This window comes from Hylobates moloch, unplaced genomic scaffold (assembly GCF_009828535.3).
Source record: "Hylobates moloch isolate HMO894 unplaced genomic scaffold, HMol_V3 SCAFFOLD_13, whole genome shotgun sequence".
In the NCBI taxonomy this organism is placed as follows: Eukaryota; Metazoa; Chordata; class Mammalia; order Primates; family Hylobatidae; genus Hylobates; species Hylobates moloch.
In genome coordinates, this window is record NW_026652288.1 from 52,328,981 (window position 1) to 52,339,898 (window position 10,918).

The 10,918-nt window shown below is 54.1% G+C and overlaps 1 protein-coding gene across 2 annotated transcripts; it reads left to right on the top strand.

Annotated features, from left to right (window-relative positions):
* The first annotated feature begins 3,208 nt into the window (after positions 1-3,208).
* KRT85 (keratin 85) lies at positions 3,209-10,670 on the top strand. Of its 2 annotated transcripts, XM_032173678.1 has the most exons (9): positions 3,209-3,704; positions 5,519-5,727; positions 6,323-6,383; positions 6,527-6,622; positions 7,274-7,438; positions 7,705-7,830; positions 8,213-8,433; positions 9,178-9,209; positions 9,630-10,670. In XM_032173678.1, exons 1-9 carry the CDS (start codon positions 3,285-3,287, stop codon positions 9,821-9,823), a joined length of 1,524 nt encoding a protein of 507 aa, XP_032029569.1. In that variant the 5' UTR covers positions 3,209-3,284; the 3' UTR covers positions 9,824-10,670. The 2 variants fall into 2 exon arrangements, with proteins under 2 accessions (XP_032029569.1, XP_032029570.1); XM_032173679.2 differs by lacking the exons at positions 3,209-3,704; positions 5,519-5,727; positions 6,323-6,383 and adding an exon at positions 6,269-6,322.
* The last annotated feature ends 248 nt before the right edge of the window (positions 10,671-10,918 follow it).

Consider the following 10,918-nt stretch of genomic DNA (forward strand, 5'->3'; position numbering starts at 1 on the left):
AGAGTAAAGAACTTCTCTCCTCAAGTAGTTCTTGAAGACTTTCTGGAAGAAGAAGCCTCTTGGGAGCACTTTAAATTATGGGAGGGTTGTGGACTCTTCAGATTCCTGACGCTAGATGGGGCCTTCAAAAGGTGCAGGAAACAAGAGGGGACAGAGCCAAAGGAGGTGATGAGTGACAGTCCTTATGACAAGAGGGTGTAGAAGGGGATAAATGGAGTTACCTGGGGAGCCCCAGAGAGGGCATTTATGAGACAGCAGGGAGGAGAAATCACAGCCTCCCCCTGATGAGCTCACAAAGCCTTCCTGGAAGAGGCAGCTATTCTGAGACATTCCAGGCCAAGGTGTAACAGGGAGAAGGTTGGTGGAAGGGAGAGGGATGCAATAGGGCACACGTGAATGAGGGCACAGTGAATGAGGATGAGACACTGAAAGGAGATGGGGCTCCCAGCCCCCAAAAGATCCTCACTCTCAGGGCAATGACTTGGGCTCCACTGATCAGGGTGGTTGGGTGATGGCTAGAGGCAGGAAGGAGGCTGTGTGTTCTCTGTGTCCTCCCTGGGTAGAACCATAAGCAAAGGCCCAGGTCCTTCCAGGGCAGCTGTGCCAGATCCACCTGGCCTGACTTGCTCCCTGGCCCTGGACCACCTGGGACCAGCCCCACAAGGAATCTGCTCCCCTCAAGGCTTTGCCCTCAGCCCAGCTCCTCCAATCCGAAGCTCCACCTGGACAGCGTCCTGGGCAGCCCCTAGCCCCAGACCTGGACTTGGCACTGCCATCAGCAGTGATGCAAGCTTCACCCAGCACTCACGAGCACATTCCTGTGGGCAGGGTGGGCCTGTCTCACCCCCACACACCCTCTAAGGGGCTCACACCCTTGGGCTGGACAGACCCAGAAGAGGTATCTTAGTTGTGGAAACAGTGGACTACCCCCAGACTCCTGAATCCCCTGGCCCCACCTTCCCTTCCCATTTAGGGTGGAGGGTTGGATGGGGTGTGTGTTGGGTGCAGCTGAAACAGGAGCCTCCCTCCAGGACAAAACCTCCTGCCCCCAAGAAGGAACAGAAATGTCTCTGATCTCATCATCTTTAAGAACCTGGAGGAGGGCAGAGGCTTACGGGAGTTGTGGAGAGAGGCAGGTGTTTCTGGGTTTTCAGGCCCCTCTACCTGCCACGCTCAGACCCCACCCTCCTCCAGGAATCCCTCTTGGCCCATACCACACCAGCTCCAGGTCTACACGGCAGTCAGTCAGTGAACTCACTGTCCAAACATCCCTGTACCCTAGCAATAGGCCCCACACTGAGCTCCCCCATACAGCCTCCTCTCTGTCCCCAGACTCCACCCAAAATTGCTATACAAGTGAAATCAGACTAAAGAAAACATTAAAAGCAGCCTCGAAAGGGTGAAGGAGTCATAAATGTGCAGAGGAGGTGAAGGCCGTGGCAGGGCAAGGAGCAGGCCCTCTCTGCTGGGTGAGGCAGGTGGGAATGTTTCTCATGGGAAGCAACAGGCCCTTTCCTTTACACGGAGCTTTCCCTCACGTATCATCCTCTTCACTCTCCCAACAGCCCGGGAAGGTAAGGATGAATCCACATTACAGTTAAGGAAACAGAGGCTCAGAGAGGTTAAGAACTTCCCCCAAAACCATACAGCTAGGAAGGATCCAAACTGGCCCTTGACCCAGGTCTTCCAGCTTTGATTCCATTGCCCGGGTTGCCAAACCCAGTTGCTTTTCCATGGATGATTATGTTCTAGGGTCAGCTGGTGAGATCACATGCTCTTCCCCCACCAGCTGCCAAGGTCTCTCTACCCTGCCCTGAAGAACAATGTGGAATGTGGAGGTGAGGTGGGAATCGATCAGCCTGATCCTGGGTGAAGGTCCTGGGTGAGGTCAGCTGGCTGTGGAGATTAGAGCAGATGCAGGACAGAGCACAGGGCATTTCGTGAAGGACTTGTGGGAACAGCAGCCTGATGGCAGTGTTTGGTTATGGAAGGCTTCCTGGAGGAGGAGTCACCCTCTGAGGAAGCTCATCGGCTCTTCTTCCTTAAGTTCCTAACACTTGGGTGTCAGGCTAATCTCCCTGCTGGCAGACCCACATCCCTAAGATTTGTACTCCATAGACATTGAAAGAATAGCACTCATTATCCTAATAAGTGGCCCAAGGACACACAGGGAAGCAGAAACTAGAAGGATGGGGCTCCCAGAACCCCCAGGAGCCAGAAGTCATAGCAACCTTAGACAAGAATAAACCACTATCCCACTTCCAGCTTTGTGCAATGCAGTCTCTAAACACTCCTCTAGGGATGACAATTCAAGGGCTGGCCAACAGAAGGAATACCTCTTGTAACTGGTGGTCTGGGAAGGGAGAATCACATGACCTGTTCCTTCTTAAAGAGCATAGGAAAGTTGCCCACAGCAAATTTATAGCCCCCAGGTTATCCCAAGGTTGAGTTCTCCAATCCTTTTGACCAAACGGAAGAAAGTGGCTAGAGGGAGTCTCCCCATAATCCGCAAGTGGCCATTATTGTGGCCACTGAGAGTTGTGTGGTTTGCACTTTTGCTGGGTGAGAAATGAAAGCTCTGGACCAGTGCCTTCTGGGCTGGAATCCAGAAGGTTCCGAGAGATCATCTGCCCCAGTCCTCTATCCTGGCATGGGCATGGTCAAAATGACCCCTCTGGTCCTGAACCACCTTCCAAGCAATGCTGCCTAGATGGGGTGGGATTCACCTGACCCATTGGCCCCTGAAATGCAATGATTTACTTGAGAATGTGTCCTCTGTGGAACTAGATAGATGGATGCAATGATCCCCCAAGTCTCACCTAACCCAGGACCCTCCAACCTCTCCCTTGAGACAATGGCTCCTGCTTGTATCCCAAACCCAGCCACCCCCAGGCTGTTGTGGAGTTCAAATCCGTCTCCAAGTGTGGGTTGAGGCCATCTCACAGAAAGACTGTGAGAAAATTAATTACTTAATGTATGTAAACGAGCTTTGAAGATGAAAAGTGCAAACGCAGTCTCCTTAATAATATCTTCAAGACTTCACGGAGCCCCAGAGTCGCTGCTGAGCTCACCTTTAAGATGAGTCCGTGGGGAGTTGCTGGCAAACTCCCCAAGCCCATAAACAACATAAAATGGCTTTTCACTCCTTTTATGCAGCCAACCCCAGCTCTCCCCACCAATAAAAGGACCAGGGAGGATCAGAGAGACCAGAAGGATCCTGAGCCTCGCACTCTGCCGCCTGCACCGCCTTCCTCTGCCTCTCAGACTCTGCTCAGCCTCACACGATGTCGTGCCGCTCCTACAGGATCAGCTCAGGATGCGGGGTCACCAGGAACTTCAGCTCCTGCTCAGCTGTGGCCCCCAAAACTGGCAACCGCTGCTGCATCAGCGCCGCCCCCTACCGAGGGGTGTCCTGCTACAGAGGGCTGACGGGCTTCGGCAGCCGCAGCCTCTGCAACCTGGGCTCCTGTGGGCCCCGGATAGCTGTAGGTGGTTTCCGAGCCGGCTCCTGCGGACGCAGCTTCGGCTACCGCTCCGGGGGCGTGTGCGGACCCAGCCCCCCATGCATCACCACCGTGTCGGTCAACGAGAGCCTTCTCACGCCCCTCAACCTGGAGATCGACCCCAACGCACAGTGCGTGAAGCAGGAGGAGAAGGAGCAGATCAAGTCCCTCAACAGCAGGTTCGCGGCCTTCATCGACAAGGTGGGTGAGGCCTGAGACGGCCCAGGGAAGCCTCCAGCCCTGCCCTCCCTTGGGGAGGTCCCAGTCTGCTGAGGAGACAGGATGGCTGCCGGTTTGAGGCAGCAGAGGGAATGACGTGCAGACCCATACAGGGGGAAGGGTCAGTTTCCATCACTTAACTCCCGCAGCATTTAATGAGGTCCAGGTGTGGTCTAGAAATTGAGCCTCTGATCCAAAGTGTGTGTATGTGTGTGTGCATGTGTGTGTGTGTAGCGGTGTGTGTGCGTGTATGTATGTTAGTGTGTGGTGAGTGTGTATGTGTGTGTGTGTACGTGTGTGAGCATATGTGTGTGTGTATGCATGTGAGTGTGTACATGTGTGTGAGTGTGTGTGTATTTCTCGAGCCAAGATCACATAGGACTATCAGAACTGGGTCTGAAAAACCAGACTGGGCAGGAGGTGCTGGAAGAGTGGGAGATAACCGGGAGACCAAAAGACCTTGTGGCTCCTAGCCAGGCAGCCCTTGAAGGGGCTGGGGTAATGCCCACAGCCATGCTGCCTCTCCCAAGTCCTTGCTGCATCACTCAGCAGTGTGAGACCCCAGGCGGTTACTCTGCTGGATAACAGGACTGCCTCATCCACCTGTGAGGATTAATGAGTCCATGCATGAAACATGATGGCAAATAGTCAGCACTCAATACATGTTAGCTGCTATTATCATTATTTTTCAAGGACAGTGGTAGGTGAGGAGGTGTGACAGCCAACCCAGGCCTGGCAGCCCCTTCATGAGAGCGGGCTGAAATGCAGACGGGGAGGTGGCCAGGCTGGTAGGAGGAGGCCCCCTAATGCAGCCAGAGTGTGGAGAACGCTGCATAGCTGTGGGGCTGCCTCCCAAGAAAGTTTTGTGGGGGGAGGCTGGGAGCCTCCTTCACAGGCTCCTCCTGTGTCCACAGGCCTCTAGCAGAGTAGAAGGAGCAGCTTTGGGGGCCTAGGATCAGGGTTTGGGGGCAGAGGCAGTGACCTTCCCGCTTTCACTCTTTCTTTAGTGATCTGAGTCCATCCTAACAGTGACGGGTTGGAGTGGGTATCAGCGTCTCCACTTATCAGACAGCAGCTTGGAGCTGAGGGGGTGTACACGAGGAGCTCAGACATGCGGTAGGGGGAGGCAGAGCTTGCCTATCTCAAGACTACCGCTTACCATGAGCTGGGCATTTCACACCTTGGGGGTCTCAATTTCCCCATGTGCAACATGGGGTAAGTAATATCTACATCCCACAGGGCTGTGACAATTGAATGGAATGTATAGTTAGATGATATAGACATAGACACAGACATTAGACATGGATGTGTATATCTTAGCACAGGCCTTGGCACTAAGTAGTAAATATTTAATAAGTGTTTGTTGCATAAATGAGCAGGTGAAGGGCAACTGGTAATTATAATAATAGTTAAATAGACTGAGCATTTACTACATGTCAGGGACTGCTCTAAGCACTTGATATGCATTAACTTGTTCAATCTTCACAACAATGCTAAGACAGACACTATTCGCTCCATTTTGGAAAGGAGAAAACTGAGCCCCAGGAGGTTAAACAACTTGCTCTTTAAAGTATCAAAACTGGGGCTGGAAACAGACCTTTGGCTTTGAGTCAGATTGCTTTCTCTCACACCCACAGCTGCCTCCATGGAGGCCTGGGAATGGGCCCCTTGAGCCGCAGACACTCAGCTTTACGGCTCAGCCCATTCAGCCAGCACCCGAGGGCAGAGAGACTGTGGGGGACCAAGTGCCTCCCCCCAGGCTCCCTCTGACCCTCTTCTCTCCACCTGAATGGCAGGTGCGCTTCCTGGAGCAGCAGAACAAGCTGCTGGAGACCAAGTGGCAGTTCTACCAGAACCAGCGCTGCTGCGAGAGCAACCTGGAGCCACTGTTCAGTGGCTACATTGAGACTCTGCGGCGGGAGGCTGAGTGTGTGGAGGCAGACAGCGGGAGGCTGGCCTCAGAGCTCAACCATGTGCAGGAGGTGCTGGAGGGCTACAAGAAGAAGTGAGTGCAGCAAGCTGGGGGGACTCAGGGGAAACTCAGAGAGAACGCTGGGAGGCTCTGCCCATAGCCCTCTTGCTGCAGCTTCTTTCAGATTCCTCTAGCAGGCTGCCTGGAACCCAGAGCAGATATCCAGTGGGGCCTAGATTTCTTCAGATTCCTGGGATTCACCTCTAAGACTCCACCCCTGTGAGCCTTAGAGCTACTTCTGGGGGAATGAAGAGAGGAAATCCAGTGGAATTCTAGCACTCTCTATGTCCCTGTCCTTCACTGCTCACCTTTATGACATGGGATCTGTGATCTCCCTGCCAACGGAACCAGCTCTCTTGGGACCTAGGAGGCACAGAAGATTTTAGACTTGGGGGAAGGAATGTGCATCCCTAACCCCATCTCAGAGGCAGAAGGACTGCCGTGGAATGAAGCCAGGCTAGGACGAGGGCTAGCCCATGAATAATACACAAAATAGATCCTGGAGGGGCCAAGACAACATCTGGAGGAGATTAATCCCTTTTCAATCCCCAGAAGAACTTGCCCAAGAGTTGGGATGGTATTCAAGGTCCAGTTTCTCGGCTCCAGCCCTTCTCTCTCCCACACCCAGGTATGAAGAGGAGGTGGCCCTGAGAGCCACGGCAGAGAATGAGTTTGTCGTTCTAAAGAAGGTGAGGGGCTGGTCATGGGGCACGGAGGAGGGGGGCCCATCAGTGCAAACTCCAGCCAGGGGCAGGGTCACCATGCTGACCAAAGGCACCTTTCTTTGGTCTCCTCTCACATGTATGTCCCCTCCTGTTTGTCCCACTGCCAGGATGTGGACTGCGCCTACCTGCGGAAATCAGACCTGGAGGCCAATGTGGAGGCCCTGGTGGAGGAGTCTAGCTTCCTGAGGCGCCTCTATGAAGAGGTAAGGGGGCACCTGCCACCCAGCCAGGGTAGGTGGAGGGGTGTTTTGGAGACAGGGGAGCAGTGAGGCAAGGATGCATGTGTGTGCCTATGTTTGCCAATGTGCAATGTAAGTGTGAAAAGAGCTTGCACATATGTGCCGGGGCCCACAATACAGAGGCCACGTCCACGTTCATGTGTGTGAGGAGCATGGGGTGTACATGTTCTTGGGCTGCTCTGTGTCTGTGACCTCTGCGTGCTGGTGTACTGCCTGTGTGAGTGCCAGTCTGGAGATGGGCATGAGAGTGTGCATGTGTGCTGGGGGTAAGGATGGCTTCACACATAGGGCATGGTCTTCATTAACGGACTAATCACTCATCCTGGCATCCAAACCCCAGCTCCCCTGCTGGGTGACTTTGGATCAGATCTTTTTCACCCTCTGGGCCTCAGTTTTCCCACTTTTAAGGCAGACACTGTTCCCAGATGGCCTCTACAGCCCCTTTCAGCTTTGTTGTTTGTAAGGAGCCTGTGCATGAATGAAGGTGGTAGGAGCAGGAGTCATGTAACCTTCATGACCAGTGCCCAGTCTGGGAAGCAGACATGGCCCCCTTGGGTGGATCACGTGGCCCAGATCAGGCACTAGAAGCAAATGCACTGGCTGTTGGCCCCACAGGAGATCCGCGTTCTCCAAGCCCACATCTCAGACACCTCGGTCATAGTCAAGATGGACAACAGCCGAGACCTGAACATGGACTGCATCGTCGCTGAGATCAAGGCTCAGTATGACGATGTTGCCAGCCGCAGCCGGGCCGAGGCTGAGTCCTGGTACCGTAGCAAGGTGAGTGGCACAGGACACCTGCCTGCTAAGCATGGGAGTGGGAGGGATGTGAGGCATCTATTAGAAAAGGCTTCTCTTGCCTGGGGATTCTGATCCATGATGACGGTACAAGAAAAGCCAATAGTTCTCGGGTTGAAGTGGCAGGGCAGGAATGCCATGTGTGGTTGCACAGGCTGAGCACTGTACAACCTGTACAGTCATCCGTGGTGTCCTGAATGGATGGGAGGCCCCACCCTGAGCCTCATGAGCATCTCTACTTCCCCCAGTGTGAGGAGATGAAGGCCACGGTGATCAGGCATGGGGAGACCCTGCGCCGCACCAAGGAGGAGATCAACGAGCTGAACCGCATGATCCAGAGGCTGACGGCTGAGATTGAGAATGCCAAGTGCCAGGTGGGGTCTGTGGAGGATTCAAATACTCAGCACAGGCAGGCTGCAGCACCTGGCCCTAATCAGGCCTCACAGTGTGCCCATGAGGAAGCAGGGACCCAGAGGGAAGGCAGGGGCTCTATCATATTTCACAGCACTCAGACCATGTCACTGACTTCCAAAGGAGGATCCAGCCCCTTCCTTGGCCACCCTGTGACTGCCATCAGGGAGAGATGATGAAAAGCCCACCCATCTCCTCCCTCGTGTTCACAGCCCCATTAACTACCTGGCCATGGGCCAACCTTCTCTCCAGGACCCTCCTCCCCCTGCCCTGGCTCCATCAGCTTGGGTGAGCCAAGCTGTGGCTTCTCTCTCTCATCCTGGCCCTCGTATCTCCACCTGATAGCGTGCCAAGCTGGAGGCTGCCGTGGCTGAGGCAGAGCAGCAGGGTGAGGCGGCCCTCAGCGATGCCCGCTGCAAGCTGGCTGAGCTGGAAGGCGCCCTGCAGAAGGCCAAGCAGGACATGGCCTGCCTGCTCAAGGAGTACCAGGAGGTGATGAACTCCAAGCTCGGCCTGGACATCGAGATTGCCACCTACAGGCGTCTGCTGGAGGGCGAGGAACACAGGTGGGGCTAAGAGGACTTTGTGGGGTTTCAGAGGTGGAGGCTGTGGTCCTCCAGGAGTGAATTTCCTTGAGCTGAGTGTGAGCTACAACTCTGGCCATGGCTAATACAATAGCTTCAATAATAATAATAATAGTAACTGAATGCTTCTGTGCTAGACCTGTGCTAAGTGTTTATTTTATAATCCTCACAATCCAATAAGATAGGTATGGTTTTCCCCATCTAAAGATAAAGAAGCAGGCTCAGAATTCAGTGCCTTTATCATGGCTACACAGTTAATAAGCAGAAGAGCTGGGACCTGCACCCAAGTCTCATGCCTCCCAAATCCGTCCTTGTTGAATAGCTTCCTACTGAAGCTGCTGCCACACAGGCTTGTGTGTTATGATGATGATGCACTTCTACATGCATTTAGCTCTTCATCAATCACAAAGCCCCTTCACACCCTTGTGCATCTGATTCAGCTCTCCTTCCTGTGAGCTTGATTGACACCATCCAAGCTGGCCACCATCACTCAAACTAGGGGCACTGTTCATAATCTTACCTACTGCTGCTGAAAATCAGAAAGCCTTGTCTTCATGGTTAAAACCATCAAAGAAAGAAAGCATTTAATGCAGATTTGGGGGAGTCCTTCTTGCCTCTCAGTGGTAAGCTCTGTACACAGGATGACCCTCTCTGTCCCCAAGCAACTATCAGTCTCAAGGAATCCAACTTAGTGTCTGGAACTAACGGAGTTTTCCTTCTCCATAGGCTGTGTGAAGGTGTGGGCTCCGTGAATGTCTGTGAGTATCTGCCTGAAATTCTCCTGGAAAAATGGCTTTTTTGATAGAAAAGCTGAACTCATTGGCCTAACCCATGGAGCCTCGAGTGTTCCCCCAACTGTTTCACCCTCCCCTGGCTCCTCAGTGGGGGCCATGACAGGTGTTAGAGAAAGCAGAGCTAAGCGCTCTTCACAAGTGTTGACAGTGAGCTATAGGCCATGGACCTGTGGCCTGGCAGCTTTGCTCCCCGGGGTCCAGGGGTCCTCACTTCCTTCCTGCCATAGTCCCCTAGATGGGCTGTGCGTCTCAGGGACAGGGCCTGCATTGTTGACCACCAATTCCTTGGAGAGGGAGGCAGCTCCTGCAGTGCCCTGGGGCCTGTTGTAGGGTGGGTGAGATTGCAGGGAGCTGCTCACCCCTCCATGTCTCCTCTCTCCACAGGTGTCAGCAGCTCCCGTGGTGGAGTCTCCTGTGGGGGCCTCTCCTACAGCACCACCCCAGGGCGCCAGATCACTTCTGGCCCCTCAGCCATAGGGGGCAGCATCACGGTGGTGGCCCCTGACTCCTGTGCCCCCTGCCAGCCTCGCTCCTCCAGCTTCAGCTGCGGGAGTAGCCGGTCGGTCCGCTTTGCCTAGTAGAGTCATGGAGCCAGGGCTTCCTGCCAAGTGCCTGCCTGCCTGCATCACTGCACTGAATGGCATGTGAATGGAAAATGTGTGCTTGCTTCCAGAATCTTCTGGATGTTCCTACAGAGGGAAAGACCTACAGAAGGAAAGACCCTCGGGCCGCTCCCCTGTGCCTTCTCATGCTAGGGAGATGCATCCTAGTTGTCCTCCTGGCAGCTGTTTTCAGAGGCATTCCCAGCCCTTCACGTAACTCCTACTTAGCTCCAAAATACCTGTAGCCAATTTGCATTATTCCCCAAGCTCTCAGGGACAAGACCAGTCCCCCAGCGTGGTGGTCAGCACAGAAGCTCCACCTCCTGGGTGGAGGCACCATCCTAACCATCCAGCCAGGCCACCCACAACCCAAGAATCAGGGAGAAAGTCCCTCCCCAACAGCCCCCTCCTCCTGGCTGGGAAGAATGGTTCCCCAGCAAGCACTTGCCTGTTCATTCCCGTTCATGTTTTGCTTCTCTCTCGGACTGCCTTCCTGCTTCTGGGCTAACCTGTTCCAGCCAGGCTCCTCGTGTGACCTCGCAGTTGAGAAGCCCATTATTGTAGGGCATCCTTTTGCCTACAGCCCCTGGTTAGGGCACTTTGGACAGGTCTTGCTATTCAGTGCACCTTTGTACATTTCAAAGAAGACTCCATGGCTGCTCCAGACGCCCCCTTGCTGGGTGCAGGTGGGGACTGTCCAATACAGAGCTGGTTAGACAGAGAGTTAAGCCACTTCCTGGGTCTCCTTCTTATGACTGTCTATGGGTGCATTGCCTTCTGGGTTGTCTCAATCTGTGTTTCAATAAATGCCGCTGCGATGCAAGGGCGTGTGGTCTTGTGAACAACTTCTCCACTCCCTTCTTGCCTCATCTCCAGCTGACCAGCCCCAGCCCAGCCCCATGCAGTGTTTCCCCAGTCACCCCCCAGAAACTCTGCTGCTTCCTGTCCACTTCCACAGTCTGACTCCATTTGGTCGCCCTCAGTCCCCTCAGGCCTGGACTACAGCCCAGCTCCCCACTAATGACCTCTTTCTCCCCGACCCACCCTGCGTACTCCCAGCATCCAGAACTC

Excerpts from the sequence above, each read along its gene's own strand:
- KRT85 (XM_032173678.1), top strand. The coding sequence starts at position 3,285 with ATGTCGTGCCGCTCCTACAGGATCAGCTCAGGATGCGGGGTCACCAGG. Across the intron at positions 7,831-8,212 it reads TTGAGAATGCCAAGTGCCAG|CGTGCCAAGCTGGAGGCTGC; the intron begins GTGGGGTCTGTG and ends TCCACCTGATAG. Across the intron at positions 8,434-9,177 it reads CTGGAGGGCGAGGAACACAG|GCTGTGTGAAGGTGTGGGCT; the intron begins GTGGGGCTAAGA and ends CCTTCTCCATAG.